This window comes from Marmota flaviventris, chromosome 1 (assembly GCF_047511675.1).
Source record: "Marmota flaviventris isolate mMarFla1 chromosome 1, mMarFla1.hap1, whole genome shotgun sequence".
NCBI classification, from domain to species: Eukaryota; Metazoa; Chordata; class Mammalia; order Rodentia; family Sciuridae; genus Marmota; species Marmota flaviventris.
In genome coordinates, this window is record NC_092498.1 from 93,879,700 (window position 1) to 93,899,043 (window position 19,344).

Genomic DNA, 19,344 nt, shown 5'->3' on the forward strand with positions numbered 1-19,344 from the left:
ATGAACACTGTTCAATAATGAAAATTTTATACAACAAAGAATATGGAAACCTCACTCTACATGAGACTAACCTTCTTTCATTAACTATTTCAGGACTTCTTAACTACCAATTAGGTTCTTTCAAATCCGACTTTAGAAACAAATGGATCTACACTGTCCATCTGTATTTATCTTTGCAATCTCCACATATGCTTCAGAATGGGAAATAAAGTCACACTGATCTTGGGGAAACAGGTGATATGAACTCCCTATGAAAGGAATAAAAAGATACTAAATGGTTGGGAGGTGGACAGAGGGTTGGAAGGACTATTCTAAATTAAAGAGATTTCTGTGTCCTTCCTCTTCAGGAGAAAAACGAGAAAGGAGTGCTGGTGGAAGAAAATTAATATACAACTTGCTCCTTGAAACCCAGGCTTTAAAGTATAATTTTGGAATCATATACTTATTTCCAAGAAAAAAAAATTATCTTCACAATGAACGAATTTCTGGATGAGGTACTTAGAGTAAAATGGAATTCTAGTGTAGAAGGGCTGTAGCACTTCTTTATCTTTAAAAAAAAAAAAAGAATGCATGTCATTCTCCTTTTGGGCTGATGACTACGGAAAACGGTCCCTTTCCATATCTGCCAATTTTATGTCTCTTGATATTTCTGCACCCTCTTACTAATTAACTGGTCTTCATCAGGAAGATATTAATAATGGTTGAACACTCAGGAGACAACCACAGCCTCAAAACTAAAGAGACCTATTCAAGAAGAGACGGGATGAACCAGGAGAAGGAAGGTACATGGCAAAAACATAGCAGGTCAGAGCAGTTGTGCCCGGCTTTGCACACTTACTGGTTTGCTAGGGTACACGTTAGATAGATGCGTTTTTAGTTTCCCCACGGTCCAGTTCAAGAAGCAGCTAATAGTCTGGTCACTGTATTTCTGATTCGGTGCTTTAATGATGAGGGTCACAGGAATCTCCATCCCACTTTGGTCCATGGTGCCCCAAAGTCGGACGGTCAAAGAGGAGCAGCAATGAGCCCTAATGAGCCGAAGTGTTTACCGCCGGCGCGGCTAGGATGGGGACGGAAGTGAGTTCTTAGTATTCTGTGTTCAATTCAGTCACAAGTGCATCGGGCGATACGAAGGCCATTGCCAGTACCAAGGATGGACAGAGACGGTGGTGGCGGTGGTGGCGGCGGGGTCTGGGTGCCCGGCCGTGGGTGCAGCTCTCCCCGCCAGGTCCGGGCTCCGCCTGGCTCCGGACTGTGGAGGGAGGCGGGGGGGAAAGAGAAAGCGATGAGAAAGCAGGATGGGAAGGGTGGGGGCGCGACCACCAGGGTCACCGCCCCGCCCCTACAGCGACCCCCAACCTGAAACGCAATAAGGCCCCTACGCGACTGCCCCGCCGCGCAGGCTGGGGAAGTAGCTGGGCTGCGCAGGGCGGCTAGTCGGGAATGGGGTACCTGAGACACGGCAGCGGGGCCCGCCACCGCCGCCCTCCGCGCCCAACAGGGCGGCCAGCAGCACAGTCTGGGCGGGCGTTCTCGGCGGCGGCCGCTCCCTTCTTGCTGCTCCGCGGCGGCCGGCACGGCCCACCCCGGGTCTCGCGAGGCGGAGCGGGTAGCAGTCAGAGAAGTTGGCCGAAGGGCGCGGCCCGGCTCTCCAACTGACCCCTCGGGCGGAGGCGGCGGCAGGTGGCAGGAGGGCGGGACGACGGCCGCGGCGCCAGCCCCGAGCGCGCAGATTTTGTTGTTGTTGTGTACGGGGTCCAGCTCCTCTTTAAGCCGGAAGGCGCAGAACGGAAGTGCGTCACGCGCGGAACGCCCCTGCGCGAGGCCGGGTCAGCCCCGCCGCCTCCCGCGGTGTTTGCACTGCGGGTAACTGGACGTCCTGAACCTAGCTGCGCATCGCGGTAGGCTGAGGCCTGAATGCGGTGGCTCTTGGTGCAACCCTGGCCCCCAACACCAATTTAGGTGACGTTAGCATATCTTGTTGACCACACCCTGGAGGTGCAGGAAGTGCTTCTTCATCCCATGGGTTGTCTCTGCTAAAGTTAATACCCTCCCTAATGCTGACTCAAACTGCTCAAAATTTTTTAAATGTCGTCTATCTGCAAAGCACGGTGCCAGGAGGGGAGGCCATGGGTACATCGTGTAAGGAGCACTCTGCTTTGTGGGAACCTAGCTAACCTTTCTGAGTCTCCATTTAGGGAACAGTCCTGCCTACCCAACTGCATGCTGATAAAGGAAATGAACTATCCATGTAAAGCGAGGTATAATTAGGGAGTATGGCCGTCTCTCAAACGTCAATTCGTCTTGGTTCTCTTAACAAACGTTGACAAGTGCTTATCAAATACCCACTACTGTGTGTTCAGTACAATGGGGCTTGAAGAGGGATAATAGTATTATTTTTCCGTTTTACAGGTTTGATATAGGAACAGAGGTTGATTTAAACTTTTTCACATTCCTTGCAACTAGGATAGGTTTGATATAGGAACAGAGATTGAGTCCACAATTTATTGCTGGTTTATTCTGCATTGTTTGCATGGGTTTAGGAGTCAGTAAATTTAAGTTTGTTTAATGTGCATTTTCACTACTTCAGACTTCAACTTACAGGAGAATGCAAACTGATAATACAGGGAATTTGGGGAAGTTGGTCTTTTTCTTTCTCAATACAAAAAGGACTTCAAACTACCACTGGATTAGTGACCAAGTGGAAGAATTTCCAGTCAGCAGCTAATGCAGCAGGATCCCTTCCATCCTCCTCCCCCATTACACACCACCTTTTTATGGTAGGACATTTTACCTATCTTAGCGGTACCCTCCCAAGTGCTGTTCTGAAATAAAAGTGAAATCCCCTTTGTTGCCAATCATGGAATGACCACAGCTTTCTGTGATCGGGTTTTCTATAGCAAACTCTGCTCTTTGTTTACTCTGTCACCCAAACAGAACTTTAACATTCTAGGTTAATAAAAAAAAATTTTTTTTTAACTTTTTCACATTTCCTTGCAGCTAGGAGCAACCATATGACACAGGTCAAGCAAAGGAAATGAAATTTGAAGTTACTACCGGGGTTCCCAGGAAAGTTTTTAGGATAAGCTCCATAGAGCAGAACTCATCCTTATCCTACATTTGTCTTTTGAAGGTATGTTATGCTAGAGGTGCAGCAACCATGCATGAAATAACAAGCAGAAGAATAGAAAGTCTGCATGCCAAGCATGGCAGAAGCTAGGTCCTTAGTGGCAACATCATGTCATCATATAAACCCTTGACTGTCCTTTCTAAAACTTTTTATCTCAAATTCCTATTAAGCCAAGAAGTCTCAACCACCATCATTCTTCCATCCCTACAGCTCCTGTCACTTATGCTTGTGACTCAGACTTCCAGGAATCCTTTAAACATGATGTGACCATCTTAACTTGGCACGAGAAAATGTACATTGCTATTGAAATGTATACTAGCAATTATTTAAAAAGGAATTCTTTGCTCCAGTAATAACAAAGAATATGGTGGTATAAATAAATGAATGAATAAATAAAAACAATTATTAAGACAGAAAGTGCATTTCACAATGTTAGGCACAATTTAAAGCAGAGTCCATCAAAGATTCATTAGTGTGAACAAAAACTAAAATTATAATGAATGCCAGGCTCTATGGTACAAACCTATAATCCTGGCAACTCAGGAGACTAAAGCAGGAGGATCACAAGTTCAAAGTCAGCCTCAGCAATTAAACAAGGCCCTAAGCAATTCAGTGAGGCCCTGACGCAAAATAAAAAATAAAAAGGGCTGGGGATATGGCTCAGTGGTAAAGTGCCTCTGGGTTCAATCCCTAATACAAAAAAAAAAAAGTGGAATAATTTGAAATATATGAACATGTAGTATCAGACAAAAATGATTTTAACTTTATAACTACTTGAGTAAGTACCTAAAAAATGTTCTGATGCTGTTGAAATGGGCCACAATAAAAAATAAATGTACCATTTTTGTCAAAATATGTATATATGTGTTTATAACAATGTATGAAAGGGTGGTCACCAGAATATTGATAGTGTTTGACTTGGAATTTGGGATAGAAATAATCACTATTGAGGGGATACAAGATAGTAACAGTTGATGAGAGACTGCTATAAACTAATTAATATGCTAGGTATGGTGGCATACAGCTATAATCCCAACGACTTGAGGGTTGAGGCAGGAGGATCAAAAGTTTGAGGCCTGCTTTAACAACTTATCAAGGATAATCAGTCTCAAAATAAAACATAAAAAAGGGCTGGTGATGTAGCTCATTGGCAGAGAACCCCTGGGTTCAGTCCCTAGTAACCAGACCAAAAAAGAAAAATCATGTACATGTTGCAGATTGGAAATGTGAAATGTGAAAGAACGATTGCTATTAAAATTAAGACTTATTTTATTGACTTGTTTAAATGTGAGATCACAAATGTCCACTTAGATGGATTTGATTAGGAGGATAATGAAGCACCTGACTCCGAAGAGGAGGAGGAGGAGGATGGAGATGAAGATGATGGAGATGAAGCTGGTCCACCTGAAGTATATGAGGAAGAGGAGGAGGAGGAGGAGGAGGATGAAGATGAAGCAGGATCAGAATTGGGAGAGGGAGAAGAAGAAGTGGGCCTTTCTTACTTGATGAAAGAAGAAATTCAGGATGAAGAAGATAATGATGATGATGTTGAAGATGGGGAAGAGGAGGAGGAAGAGGAAGAAGAAGGTCTGCAGGGTAGGGGGAGCAAACAACATGCTGAAGATGATGGGAGAAGAAGAAGATGACTAGATCATTCTAAGACCAGGTTCCCCAGCATTTCTGGGTGTGCAATAGAGTGATTACATCTTTATTTTTTCATGTACAATAGCTATCCCAACATAAGATAATGTGTAACTTTTTATAGAAAAGTGTGCTCTTAATAGTTTTGCCTTATCATTCCAGTTAAGATTTACTAGTCTATTAATGATCATTGTATGTAGAGAAAAAATTTCATTGACACTCCCCCATTAAGATATTCTCTAGCAATTATATTTAGAAGCTTAATTTTTCTAATTCAAGTTCAAGTTCATTGTATTAGTAATTTTTAATCCATGATTAAAACATGATTGCTTTTACACAGGTGAAGTTTGGTGCATTTCATTCATAAGATTTTAAAGTTATTTATAAATTAACTGAAATTATAGTCATCTGTAATATGAAATGACAGTAGTCTCTTGAATAAGTTGATTATTTTTTTTAGAGATGATCCAGGGATCTTTATTTTGAAGGCATTGACTTTTTTTTTTTTTTTTTAAATAGCTAAGGATATTCGGGTGGTTTTTTTTTGTCACATGAATTAAGTTGGAAAGTAGAAGCAGAATAATAAAGGTTCTATTCAGCAATGTAGTTTGTGGATTTGGGGGAGGTTCTAATCAGTAATATAATTCATGGATTTTGTGGTGATTGATAAGATTTTATTTCTGAAGGAAAAATTGCCTATCCTAAGTGAGACACACAGGTGAGCCCGCTCTTTAGGCTGCAGATCATGACATGCCAATGGTTGTTTATTTTGTTTTGTTTTAGATGTGCATTTTTTTCCTCTCTTCGATTTCTTTATGATCACCTTCCCTTCTTGTTGACTCCCCTCTCTATATCCCAGAAGAAAGCTGGGAACTTCTGTATACCCAGAAAACCTTATAAAAGCCTTATACTTCAACCACCTTTTCAGATCTCTCTGGGTTTTAAACAGAGTGGAAGAAACTGAGAATTTTATGAGATACAAATATTGTTATTGATACAATTTTAGGCAGCAAGTTCTGCTTATTGTAAATCTTTCTTGACTGATAACACTTAAGACCATATAAGTAGGATGAAGAAAGTAAAGGACAGGGTAGGGTTTTTGAATTAGCATCAGTGTTCATTGCCTGTTGATAATTAATGAGACATTTAAGTCAATTTTTAAGTTAGCATCCCAAATTATTTGGATACCACCCCTGCACAGTTTTTAAAATTTTTCTGGGTAGGCCTTTTAGTTTTCCTATAGTTTTAAAGCATTACCAGATTTAGCATTTAATTGGAATATTGTAGGCAGTTGGAAAAATATTTGGGATTAAATATTAAAATTAAGACTTATTTTCAAGTGAATGTCCATTAAAATAGAAGAATATTTGGGATAAGTATGAGTATGTGCTTACTTACATGGTTACTAAATAAAATATAGTGAATAGACAAGTACATCTCTATTTTTGTCATGGAGCTTCCATGTTCATGGTAATTGCTTTGTTCTTCTTGACTATCTAAACATTTTTTCTTTGTTTTGAATATTTGTAAAGTTTTTAAAAGTTGGTTTCAGGAAACTAATTGAAGCTATTCTTCTCTGTTGGGACACATCTAAATTATGAGTATAGTACTGCTGCTGCTTGTTTTTTTTAGTTTAAAATGTATGACTTGGCGTTTTAAAGGTTATTTGTGGAGAAACTAAAACAGTTGCACAACTGACTGAAATAAAACGCTTGGAATAAATTTAGTAGGGGAATCAGAAAGTACAAAAGATTAACTTTTTTTCTCCTAATTTTTAGCAATTGATATGCCCTGCTTTTCTAAGAATTTTCATTACATACTATGCCCAGATTATAAAATACTTTTTTAAAATGGAATCTATATATTGACTTTCTTATCAATCATCTTATTGTGTGATCAAAATTAGAGTTCTTTGGTTTGAAAACAACACATGAACCTCCAGATAACTTTTAAGAACTTATTTAGCTTTGTGGGTGGTATTTTCATGCAAATAAGTAAGGGAGGGGTTATATTTTGTAGAAGTTTGGGGTCCTATTTTAATGCTTTTTGTATTGCAGTATGTATATAGTGCGTTAAGTTCTTTAAGAATCTCTCCTTAAACTTTGAGATTAATACTTTTGTGCAACTGTGTTTTTGAATGTTAAGAACAACAACAAAAAAAAAATTGTGATAGTAATAAATGTACCTAAATAGTATTAACTATGCAATTCATGGAAACTATTTTATTAACTCAGGGTAATTTCTGCCCATTTGGGTAGCTGTCTTCGTTAACAAGGTAAATGAGAAATTTGAAGAAAATTACTTATAAATAATAAAACGTGATTTCCAGTGTTTGTGGAGTGTTTATTTCTAATTCTTTTAATCATCAAGGTAAGAAAGACAATGGCTAGAAAAGCACGTAGTGATTCATTCTATGAGATTCCAGATTCTTTTAAAAATTCAAAGAAAATCAAGTGTTTGTTAGTGAAATTTTCTTACTAAAATTTGGAGTACCTTCCAGGAAGCTAAATGCTCTTTTGGTGTTGATATATTTGAGTTTCTTCATTTGTTTGTTTGACTGCTGTCTTGGGATAAAAGGCTTTAATCAAGTGATGATCTTGCAGTTGCAGATTTCAGAGGTGATGTTGGCCATCTGGCTTCTGATTCCTTCCATTTCCACTTTCTCCCTTCTTTTCATTTCTTAAGATGCTGTGCCACGAAGCATCTAATCAAATCTCAATCAAGTGTATTGTTTTTAAAAAATGAAAACCAACAGTGGAACCCTATGAAAACTAGTTTATTTCAACACTGTACTTTAAAAATCTTAATTGGTCCCAGATGTTTGATTTAAACCATCTTATAGAAAATGGAAGGAAGAGCCACATGGAGTGGCTATGCCTGGAGTTTTAGCTATTCATGAGGCTAAAACCAGGGAATCACTTGAACTCAGAAACTTAAGACCAGCCCGAGCAACATAGAAAGACCACATCTCCTTAAAAAAAAGAAGAAGGGAGAAGAAGCATACTGTGCATGCCTTAAATGCCAAATATGTGTTTTGAGTGATATGTCATTTAATGAATTTTCAAAACAACCCTGTTTCAAAACAGTAGTTAGGATACTGAAGCTCAGAAAGGGTGTCTGTTACACAAAGTCACACAACTATTAATTTTTAAATATAGTTTTGATTCTATTGTAATACTCAGTCTTTCCATTACACTGAACTTTCTCATTTAAAAATATTCATGGATAATATGAAACATTCAAGATGAAAAGACTTTCAAGAATAACCTTAGAGGCCATCTAGATCACTCTTTCAAATACTACCAGAATCTCTCTTCCCATTTATCTGAAGGACCATGAGCCAATCTTTGTTTAAACCTTTCCAGGAAGAAGAAGCACCCTAGTTTTCACTGCAGCATGATCAATTGTTAAACAGCCATAATCATTATGAGTTGAAATCTGTATTCCAATCATTTGTATTTAGGTCTACCCTTCCTCTCTTGACCAGTCCAAAATATGTCTCCCCTTATTCCCTTCAAATAAACATTAAGTGCCTTGCATGCCTTTTTCAGACAAAACAGCCCTGAATCCTTCAACCAGCCTTGAGAATGATTTCCAGATCTCTCAGAATAGTGACACCTTTGGACACACTAGTTTATAATAACTCATAAATTTTGGTACATATAGTAGTTCAGACATTTTGTGATTTCCCTAGAATAGCTTCCATAATGATGCATCTACATTTCAATCAGTTTCTATATTAATAGAAACATGAATAAGCTGGTTTGACAGTTGGATTTACTGCTTCTCAGGAACTGTATTTCTAGTCAGTATTTACAGTGATCATTTGATTAAGACAGAAGCTTCTAATTTCTCTGGCGATTTCAATCCAGTGATTTATAATGCTTAGAGAATATTGTAGCAAAATAGCATCTCACTGACCAGAAATGTGGCTGGAGGCAAGTGTGTGTGTATGTGTGTGCAATAAAACACACAAATCCTTTCTATTTTTCACCTTTTGAGAATTTTGACCTAAAAGAATGTATTGGTTGCAAAATAAATTACCTCAAAAAAATTGTGGGTCAGAAACTTGGGAAGCAGCTGAACTGTAGTTCTAGTTTGAATCTCTCATGGCATGCAATCAAAATTCCAGCTAATATTGGGTCATCTTCAAGACTGAATTAGTACTAGAAATCTACCCTCCAGGTGGCTCACTCATAACAATGGCAAATTAGTGCTAATTTTTGATGTGATGCCTCAGTTCCTCCCCACATGGCCTCTTTATGGGACTGCTTGAGGGTCCTCACAACATAGCATCTAGATTCACCCAGGACAAGAGATCTAAGAGACCTTAATATAATTTCATAAATCACATATTGTCATCTATAATGTGCTCTTTGGGTCACACAGATCAGCCCTGAGTCAATGTGGGAAGAAAATATGTATGAATAACAGGAATTAAGGGCCACTGGTCCCATATTGGAAGCAAGCTACCATATATCTTACCAAAGCATGGCAGGTGATAATAGGTAACTCTTGCCTTCTGTTTATGACTATCCTTGTCCTAATCCCAATGCCAATATTGCAATTATTTCACAACTGCCTGCCCTTCCACTGGCATTCAGCCTCTCTTCTCCCAAAGACTTTTCATCAATTTTCTACCTCCAAATTTAGAAATATTGGCTATATTTTTCAAATGTTTGCTGTCTTTGTTGCTAAAAAGCAAACACAGTTTAGTAGAATTTGTAGATCTTACATTTCCTACCCTACTTTCAAATACAGTTAAGAATATGTCACTAAATTGAAACAAATTTTAGGAAGAGTTGCTGCCCTAATCCAGGGAATTCTTAATCTAGCTTCAGAGACAGACATCCAGAATATGCATACCCCTGAATTGTCTATAGGACTGTGTGTGTATGTATGGTCAAGTGCAGCAAATATTTGCTTTAGTTGGCCCATAATCATAATCATAACACCCCTGTGTGCCATCAATTTCTATAATCTCACTGATCTAAATGTATTTATCCAGAGGAAGTGTCCATGGCTTTTATCAGCTCTTCAAAAAGGCTATTTGTAGGGCTGGGATTGTGGCTCAGTGGTAGAGTGCTTGCCTAGCACCACATAAAAATAAATAAAATAAAGATATTGTGTCCAGGGGCTGGGGTTGCTGCTCAGCAGTAGAGCACTCACCTTGCACATGCGAGACCCTGGGTTTGATTCTCAGCACCACATAAAAATAAATAAGTAAAGTAAAGATATTGTGTCCAACTACAACTAAAAAATATTTTTTAAAAGGACTTTCAGAGCCCACAATGAAAATCAGTAATCATTTTGAGATTTTTTTCCAGTTAAAGGTAATGGGCCTTTCATTGAGCCAATTATAAAATTATTTTTTCAATGTTCCAAATATACCCTTATTTGCTTGCTTTGTAGAGTTAAGTCCTATAAAGTTTTCACTGCAGCATGAGTGTGACATTTTCCAGCTGGTGTGACATTAAGCTTCATCAGTAGAGGGCAGTAGAGAGACACTGGAAGAAGAGGAGACTGGGATATTACCTGGATAATTTAGGCAGGCCCCTACAATGAATGTGAATTCAGTTCTAATAGCATTCCTTGCTTCTGCAGAACCCAGTTCCACCAGTGCCCAATGACCAGTTGTGTGTAGCACCACTTCATGAACAACTTAACCAGCAACCCTCTTGTGCAAATTTGCAAGCAAAGCCTATGAACAGTTTCCTCTAAAACCCCCTCAAATGGCTTTGCAGCAGAATACCCTGAATACAACCTCCATAAACAGCATCTCTTCACACTCTTTAGGTGGCTTTGAACCCTAACACAATTTCTCTGACATCCAGTGAGCCACACTCACTGGACTTCAGCAGTAACTGCCTATCTTAACCCTAAGGGTTGTGGCTGATCTCTCTGTTATTCTTTAATTCTTTAGAATATTCTTTGTTCCTTTCTAGTTATCCCCTTATTACTCTAATTCTAAGTAATGATTCTTTATACTTAACCTTGCATGTTTAAAACATTGTGTGGTTTCTGTCTCTTGACTGGACCTCAACTGATACAGAATTGGTATCAAGAGTGGTCCCAGGAAATAGACACACAAAGATAGAATTTGAAAATTGGTTTCAACTAAGCTTCCTTCCCTAACCCCAACCAGTAACAAATGAGATGCTAGAAAATGATGGCTTATGGGGGTGTTACTTTCTGATTATGATTATGTACCAACTAAAGCAAATGTTTGCTGCACTTTATCATAATGTCAATCAATATGACTACAGGGACAGTGGCATGGGATAGATTCTTGTGAATGATCTCGAGCCTTTATAAAAATAAGATGCCAAACTCGCATCTTTCAGCTCTCAGCTCAAGTCACAATCTAAGAACAGAAGGCTTCCATGATAAGTGTAAAAGGATCTTTTAGTACTTAAAGACATCAGGGTGTTTTCATTGAAAATCAAACATAAAATTTTATTTTGTGTGTCGTTTTTTTGTTTGTGTTGAGATGAGTTCTAACTATGTTGCCCAGGCTAGTTTCAAACTTCTAGGCTCAAGTGATTCTACTGCCTCAGCCCGACAAATGCTGGGACTATAAGCATTCGCAATGCGCGAGCTGCAAAATTTTATTTTAAATATTGCTGAATTATAGAAACAATTGAATTCATAATCCTATAAAAGTTTTCATGTGACAGTTAGGGCAGGATTCTGAAAATTAGAATAGGGACATCTACTTGGACCCAATGAAAATAAAAATCTTTAAACTCTACATCACCTTAAGCATTCCCTATTGATGAATGTAGCTTACCCTCTGGAAATAAGCCTCTTTTCTTCAAAAACTCAGTGATAACCTCATTCAGTATTCTTTTTTTTTCTCCCTATATCAAGGGATTTAACCCAGTTGCACTTAACCACTAATCCATATCTCCAGCCTGTTTTTATTTTTTATTTTAAGACAGGGCTTTGCTATGTTGCTAAGACTGGCTTTGAACTTGCAATACTTCTGCTTCAGTCTCCCAAGCCTCTGGGATTATAGGCATGCATCACTACACCTAGCGTCAGAGCAAAATTTTAAAAGGGGATGTTCCTTACTCTCAAGACCCATCATAACTACCTGCTATTGCCACTGTATCAATACTGGGGTTAAATCTCAGTGTATTCCACAGAGACAGGTATACACTACAATCCAGGAAAAACTAGCTCATACACCAAAAGAATCACAAGACTTAACAAATATATGTCAGAAATCTGGGGAATGTGCATGGAAGTCTACTCTAAGAGTATTAGAAAAAGAGAAAAGGGTGAAATATAACACCATATTGTGCTTATGGGTACACTTGCTAGAGATTATAGGTCTAATGTGTTTGCTCATGTGGCTAAGAATGGCTCTCACAATTTATTGATTGGTTGACTGAAGTTTGGACTCAGTGGTAGCCCACATCTGAGATGCCAGAGCTTTACTGGCATGATGTGGAGAAAGGAATCCAAGGGCTTAAGGAGACAGGAATGTTAAACTATAGCACATGTTAACTACATAGACACCCACCCCCTCCACTATTCCATGAGAAGGCCCAGAAGATAATCCCATCTCTAAGGCATTGAAGAGGACATTAGCGAGTGGAGCACATACATCCTTATAAATCTCAGTGGTTGCTTTCCTTTATAGACCAGATATGTCTTAAGGAATGCTGCCATTATGATAGACCTCCTAATTATGTCTAGAATTGGGAGACAGCACCCAAAAAGATGGTGATCTGTTTCATAGGATGTAGTATAAGCTACAATTATATCCGATTATATCCAATTTATATTAATAGTTGTGCCAGTAACTACAATAGAGGACATAGGAATAGTAAAATATACTTGACTTCAAGAAGTTTTGGAGATATTAAGACAAGCACACAGTGACTATAAACACAAAATAGGGTAACAGGGGTGTCACAGACCCTTCTGCATGCCCAGCTACCTTATGTCTCATCCAAAAGCAGAAGAAAATAAGAGAAATGATGTAAGTTGATATCTCAGCCCATTTGCAAAAGATAAACAGTAATTTGACGTGATTCTTCCTTCCCGTAGTCTTTTCCAACTTTTCCTCACATTTCCCCCAGATTATATCTTCATTAACACCTTCTATACTGCCTTTCTGGAGGCCCAGTTGAGACTCAGGTCATCCAGTAGGGAAAGAGACTGATGTGGGTGAGAAAGGGGGAAATGACAGGTAAATTGCTTCAAAGACTATACACCAGAAACCTACTTCATCCATTCATGCCAAGCATTCAACAATCTACACATACAGATTTTTATATTTCTTTATTATCTTGAAAAATTGTTTTTCAAAAACACACATAACGCTTTTTAAAAATTTACATAACTGGTCAAAGAAAAGGGCCAAAGTTCTTGGAGAAAAAAATCTTGGCTGAGTTCACAATTTTTCCCCTTCTTGGGTCTTTCTCTGAATACTGCTCTTCATGACTCCCTAGGGTTTGTAAACTAGGTTAAATTTCTTAAAAAGCCAGCTAGCTTTGACTAAGAAAACTTGCTACATTCCAGGGTTTACAAAGTAATAGGAGAGCTTTCTCTCCCAAGCATAGTCTTTGGAACAATCATTCCTAAAGAACGCAGACGTTATCTCCCTGAAGAGATTTAGGTTTCACAACTTTGATATTGCCCAGTGCAAAAATGCTCAATTCTGTTGCAAGAACATGTAACTAAGATCACTCCAGAATGAAGACAAAGCAACTTAACATTGGTGGAATGCCTATTTCAAATTTGGAGTTCATTAGGTGTTGTTATATGATGATCTCTTTGATTCACTTCAGGATAAATCCTGAAGGCCACTTTAAAACTTCTGCCCCCTCCTTAAATGCTTTCTGTGTGCTTTCATGTAAAATCAAATATTGCATTGAACATATGATAATTACTTCTTTAATAAAGTCTTCATTAAGTCTGTTTCACTGGCTGGAGTTGTAGCTCAGTGGTAGAGCGCTTGCATAGCATGTGTGAGGCACTGGGTTCAATTCTCAGCACCACATATAAATAAATAAAATAAAGGTCCAGCAACAACTAAAAAAATATTAAAAAAAAAAAGTCCGTCTCACTACACCATGAGGTCCCTTAGGTTAAATACTATGTCTTAGTTATTTTTACACCATTATTGCCTCCATACAATCCTTTTTTGGATAATAACAACAAATATTATTGATTGAATGACAGTACTTACTTTACAGAGAGGAAAAATGAGCTGTAGAGAAATAATTTGCTCATGGTCACCCTGTTAGTAATTAGTAGAGCTATTGACATAAAAATCTTACAATTTTATGGTATTTTCCTATGTATTTCTATTTAACCTCACTTCCAGCTACAGTTTTGTAGGGGCTTTGAATAACTATTTCATGTCCTCTATCTTGGGTATGATACCAGAGTGTCTGGGAGAGTCTGGGTCATATTGAAGAGACTTAGCAAAAAAGAGCTAAGCAATGAAACCACAGAATTCCACAGGGACAAAGTTCAAAAGCAATGGAGAGACGTCACTCTTCAGACATCTGCTAGGAAATTCACAAAGCTGAAAGCAACATCCGGATTGACTGTAAACTTGCTTGTTATTCACCCAGCAAAATAAACAGCCATAAGATTCAGTATTGTACCTAATTCTTATCTCTTAACCACTTTTTCATTTTGTGATTGGCAATAACACAGGCCATTTTCCTGCCAGTTCCTTCTCTGACAAACTCAGAATTTTAATATAGTTATTGTTATTACCCATGTGACTGGAAACTCTTATAATATGCTCATATCTCTTCTTTTGTACCTATTAAAGTCATTCTTTAGTTGACATAACCATCTTTCCTTCACTCTTGCCCCAAATTGCAGCTCAGATCATACTACTTCAGGAAGGGGAAACTTTGAAGCTTCCTCCTAATAATATTTGTGAAGATCCCAAGGAACCTAAAGCAGTAAGTAAGCTTAAAGAAAGGAAAGAAAAATTTTAAGTTTACATTGGTTTTTTTCTCAAATTTCTGTGAGATACAATATTTTTTGATCCTCACCATTTATATATTGGTTCTCCAGTTTTTTCAAAATTCCTTTAGAAACCTCCATTATGAAGATATGATCTCATTTTGACTGATCAACAGAAACCATTTTTAGATTATTTCAGGGGATTGTTTATCAGCTATGATTTTCTTTTAAATTAAAACATTTTAAAATTTGTAGAACTTTCAGTCTAATTGTATACTCGTTGACCTAAGGCAACCACTATTCTTATTTCCTCCTGTCTTCCAATTTCCATTATATGTGTATATGTAATCAATTAATGCATATAGTTTTATAATGTTGTAATAATAGTATACATACACAATTTTAGAAATTCCTTTTTCACTTAAAAGTGAATTTGTAAACTCTTTTTTTCCATTGTATTTATGTATAGCCATATTTGTTAGAAATAGAGTTTCAAAAAATAATAAACATGCCATAATTTTTTATCTTTTTCTCAAATATTAGATTTGTGGGTTCACAACTGTTATTATAAAAATAATGTTCCTATAGACATCTTGGTATGTTTAATCCCTTATTCTTGAAATATATTACCAGGAAAAATTAGTAAGTCAAAGTATATGAACATTTATCACTCATTATACATTAGTCATTGCATTTTTTTAATCAATTGAAATTTATCTTGAAATAACCATAAGAATGGGTATTATTTACTTTAACTTGCTTTAGTCAAGCTGTTAATATAAAACATGTGGTCATCCAAAACTTTAAAATTTGCTGATTATGTATCATTTAGTTCATTGCATTGCAAGAAACAGTAAGCTAACTATCAAAAAGACATGACTAGATCCAGGAGTTCCTTTTCCCCAACCTGCTTATCTCCAAATGATATACTGGTACTGTTCCTTGAAGGGCTTCTCCAAAGCAGGGAAAAATAACTACTGTTAACCTCAAACTTATATCTTTAAGACTTATGGCTTTCATGTATCAGATCTCATTGAAGGATTCTGACTGTCCTTGTTAGTCAAGCCAAGCTCATAAGTCAGACTAATTTTTTCTAAGAAATATGACTAACATTTTTTTCTTTTGCAGTGATGGTGATTGAACTAAGGGCTTCATGCATGCTAGGCAAGCCCTCTACCACTGAGTCACATCCCCACTAACTTCTTTTTTAATTGATATATATGGTTTGAGGAAGGAAAATTAATTCTAACTGTGTAAGACATAAATATGTACAGACCCACATACATCATATATCTAAATATACATTCAAACATGCATAATACATACATCAGATATTTATAGGCATACAGTTTGGAGACCCACACCAGTAAAAGCTCTGCTCTTTGACTCTAGGATACTTTTCCTCTTAAACCTACATCAAATACCAGCATTGCCTCAATCTGACCCCTAGAGGTGAACAACCTAAGGAAAAAAGCAAGGTAACTGTGAGAATGCTTTGTGAAATGCATTCCATTCCTTTTCTAATAAGACCCATAGGGTGCCTTTAGGTTTGACCCTCTTACGTTAGATTATGACTTGGTAGGGGGAGCTTCCTATTCAGGTCATTATAAGCCAAAAATGCCTGGTACTGTGCTAAATATCATAGGCAGCCACAGTAAACTAAAATTCAAAAATGAATTATATTTTCAAATATTGTTTAGAAATAAAAGTACAATTGTACCAATGCCAATGTGACACTCCATATAACTTGTTGGGTTGTTTGTTCGTATTGACTATTGATTGCAAGTTATTTCACAGCCATTCTCTAAGATAGACACCTGATATAGTCTTGCAGGAGTGCTAACAAATGCATTTCTGGGAAGTAATTTGGTAATAGATATCAAATTCCCCAAAAGAGGACTACAATCAGGAAAGGGCTATATGTATCCTAGGGGATTATAATGTTCTATTTCATGACCTGGATGGTGGTTACACTGTTTTATACTGTTTGTTAAAATATATATGTAGGTCAAGTACTTGATTATTGGTTGTCAACTATTCAATTAAATTAAACTTGGCAATATTGATGAACCTATCTGGTGTGCAAAGCACTGTGTTCCTGGATGAGGAAAAAAATGGAAACTAAATTTGAAACCTTGGTTTTGTATAGTTTTTCTGGTTTCAATCCACAAATAACTTGTTAAATCGCTAAAGTTAAGGTTTGGACATTGCTGGTTTCTCATTGAGAAGAGGATGTTTTCATGTAACGAGTACAATGTACTGGATCTGCATTATGTGGAGTTAGCTAAGCTGGAAATAAATTACCCTAAATTCCTCCCTCCCCCCAAATAAAGTGTATGTAAAATTATATGTACTTTTCTCTATGTTATGTCATAATTAATAATTATTAAACTATTCTTAAAAGGCACATGCTATCTTTAAAAGGCATGTGCTAAACAAGATGGCATATATCTATAATCCCAGCTACTTGAAAGGCTGAGGCAGGAGGAGCACAGACTTAACACCTTAGTAAAGACCTAGTCTCAAAATTTTAAAAACAAGGAAATAAAAAGGGCTGAGGATTTTGCTCAGCAGTAAAGTATCCTTGGATTCAATACCAGTACTGCAAAAAAAAAAAAAAAAAAGGAAGGGACAGTGAGGAAGAGAGGAAGTATTTGACAGTAAAGATTTTGTTAAATTAAGTATAGTACAGCCATATAATGAAATACTATATGTATTCTTAAATTATGTATAGATGAATAGATATTGATATAGAGGTTGTTCATAACATAAGGAGAAAAAGGCAATGCCAAAAAACTGTTACATTTGTCAGTTCTGCATTACTACAATAAAATACTTGAGATAATGGACTTGAAAAGAAAAAAGGTTTGCTTCAGCTTACAGTTTTAAAGATTTCACTCCATAACTGATTGGCCTTATTCCTTTGGGCCTGTGGCAGCGCAATATATTATAGCTGGAGGATGTGATAGAGGAAGACCATTTACCTGATGTACAAAAAAGACAGACACACACACACACACACACACACACACACCCTGGTTCGAATAATACTCTTCATAGGCATGCCCATAATGACCTAAAATCTCCCACTAACCTCCATCTCTTAAAGGTTTTCAACACCATTCAGGTAAATCCTTTTTACTTGAAAAATTATCTATGTATAAGGAAATTTTCTGGAAATATATGAACCAAAGTATTAAGAATGAAATTGTAGTAAGCATTTGACTTTTTTTTTTTTTTTTTGTACCAGGGACTGAACCCAGGGGCACTTTACCACTGAGGCACATCCCCTGCCTTTTTTTGTATTTTATTTAGAGACATGGTCTTGCTGAGTTGCTAAGATGCTGAGGCTGGTTTTGAACTTGCAATCCTCATGCTTCAGTCTCCTGAGCCACTGTGCCTGGCCTTTACTTCTTTTTGTTGATCTATGTTGTCTAATTTTTTAAATTAACTTGTTTCACTGTTTTGATAAGGAGAAAAGCGCTCTTCAAAAAAAAATGGGGGGGTTGATACTGGGGTGCTTTACTATTGAGCCACCCACATCCCCAGGCCTTATTATTTTTTTTCTTTCCTTTCTATTTTTAAATTTTGCGTCAGGATCTCACTAAGTTGCTTAGGGCCTTGCTAAATTGCCGAGGCTGGCTTTGAACTCACAATCCTCCTGTCTCAGTCCTGAGCCACTGGGATTACAGTCATGAGCCACCCTACCAGACTCAAAAAAATGTTTAACATTCATTTATTCCTTCACCCAGCATCAAGTCTTGTCATTATTTCTCAACATTATTTTCTTTTTATTTTTTAAATAAAATATACCAGTTCTTTTCACAGTCCTATATATTTTTTAATATTTGTTTTAGTTGTAGGTGGACACAATAACAATAACCTTTTTTAAATTTTTATGTGGTGCTGAGAATTGAACCCAGTGCCTCACGCATGCTAGACAAGCACTCTATCACTGAGCCACAACCCCAGTCCCACAGTCCTATATTTTAAAATGTTAATGTATTTTATTTGTTGAAAATTTCAGTGGTGTCAGACATTTTCAAATTTTAAGTTTTAATTTCAAGTTTCAAGTGTCAGTCTTTATATACAATTTTTCCTAAATTGAAATTAGTACTTAAAAAAAGAAACTTACCTTCATGTCTTACAAAAACTATATTTTTAAAAAATAAATTAGGCGGGATTGAAAGTTGTTTTTCCTTTATACTAATTTAAAATATTGCTTTTTCACACATTCTTTCATCTTTTAGACTAAGACCTAATTTGTGAGTGAGATTCAAGTCATGGATTTCATATTTATTACTAAATTATTAAATTTCTGTTTAGAGATACTCGGTGTCATCTTTTCAAGAGGAAATGGACACATACAAAACAGGAAACAGTGCACCAAGAAATAAGCTGTTGCTGTGGTTAACCGCACTAGCCGCTGGGTGTCTCCACTGCTTCACACCATTTACTATCTCTGATGGAAGTTTTCAAGGAAAACAAGACATGAAGAGCAAAGCTTTATTTACAGAATGCTTAATTAGGAACAGATGCAGCTTTTTCATGCCGGACATTTTATTTAGAAACAGTTCTGCCCATGTATGCAATATTGTCTTGCATTCTTCGATAATAAGACATTTGATTTGACA

The 19,344-nt window shown here is 37.1% G+C and overlaps 2 protein-coding genes, 1 long non-coding RNA gene and 1 pseudogene across 3 annotated transcripts in view; 2 read left to right on the plus strand and 2 right to left on the minus strand.

The window, feature by feature from the left end:
* Nucleotides 1-996, minus strand: part of Herpud2 (HERPUD family member 2) — a 41,691-nt gene extending 40,695 nt beyond the window's left edge. Inside the window, exon 1 of the mRNA XM_027939635.2 lies at nucleotides 839-996. Within this exon, the coding sequence (XP_027795436.1) occupies nucleotides 839-985 (147 nt within the window). The 5' untranslated portion in view covers nucleotides 986-996. The remainder of the gene's footprint in view (nucleotides 1-838) is intronic.
* LOC139706353 (uncharacterized) lies at nucleotides 642-19,308 on the plus strand. Its single transcript, XR_011707918.1, has 4 exons — nucleotides 642-782; nucleotides 14,624-14,706; nucleotides 15,839-15,874; nucleotides 19,037-19,308. It is a non-coding gene; the product is annotated as an uncharacterized lncRNA (long non-coding RNA).
* On the minus strand, nucleotides 922-2,139 carry LOC139702801 (uncharacterized). The gene is made up of 4 exons (XM_071605114.1): nucleotides 2,050-2,139; nucleotides 1,798-1,940; nucleotides 1,453-1,766; nucleotides 922-1,252 (listed from the first exon to the last, which is right to left on the minus strand). Exons 1-4 carry the CDS (start codon nucleotides 2,137-2,139, stop codon nucleotides 1,086-1,088), a joined length of 714 nt encoding a protein of 237 aa, XP_071461215.1. The 3' UTR covers nucleotides 922-1,085.
* Nucleotides 4,333-5,939, plus strand: LOC114096151 (acidic leucine-rich nuclear phosphoprotein 32 family member E pseudogene; annotated as a pseudogene).
* Nucleotides 19,309-19,344: the final 36 nt, after the last annotated feature.

Coding starts and splice junctions, on each gene's coding strand:
- LOC139702801 (XM_071605114.1), bottom strand. CDS start 2,139: ATGTACCCATGGCCTCCCCTCCTGGCACCGTGCTTTGCAGATAGACGA. Junction 1,767..1,797: donor AGGGGCGTTCCGCGCGTGAC/GCACTTCCGTTC, acceptor TCCGGCTTAAAG/AGGAGCTGGACCCCGTACAC. Junction 1,253..1,452: donor GCCCCGCTGCCGTGTCTCAG/GTACCCCATTCC, acceptor CTCCCTCCACAG/TCCGGAGCCAGGCGGAGCCC.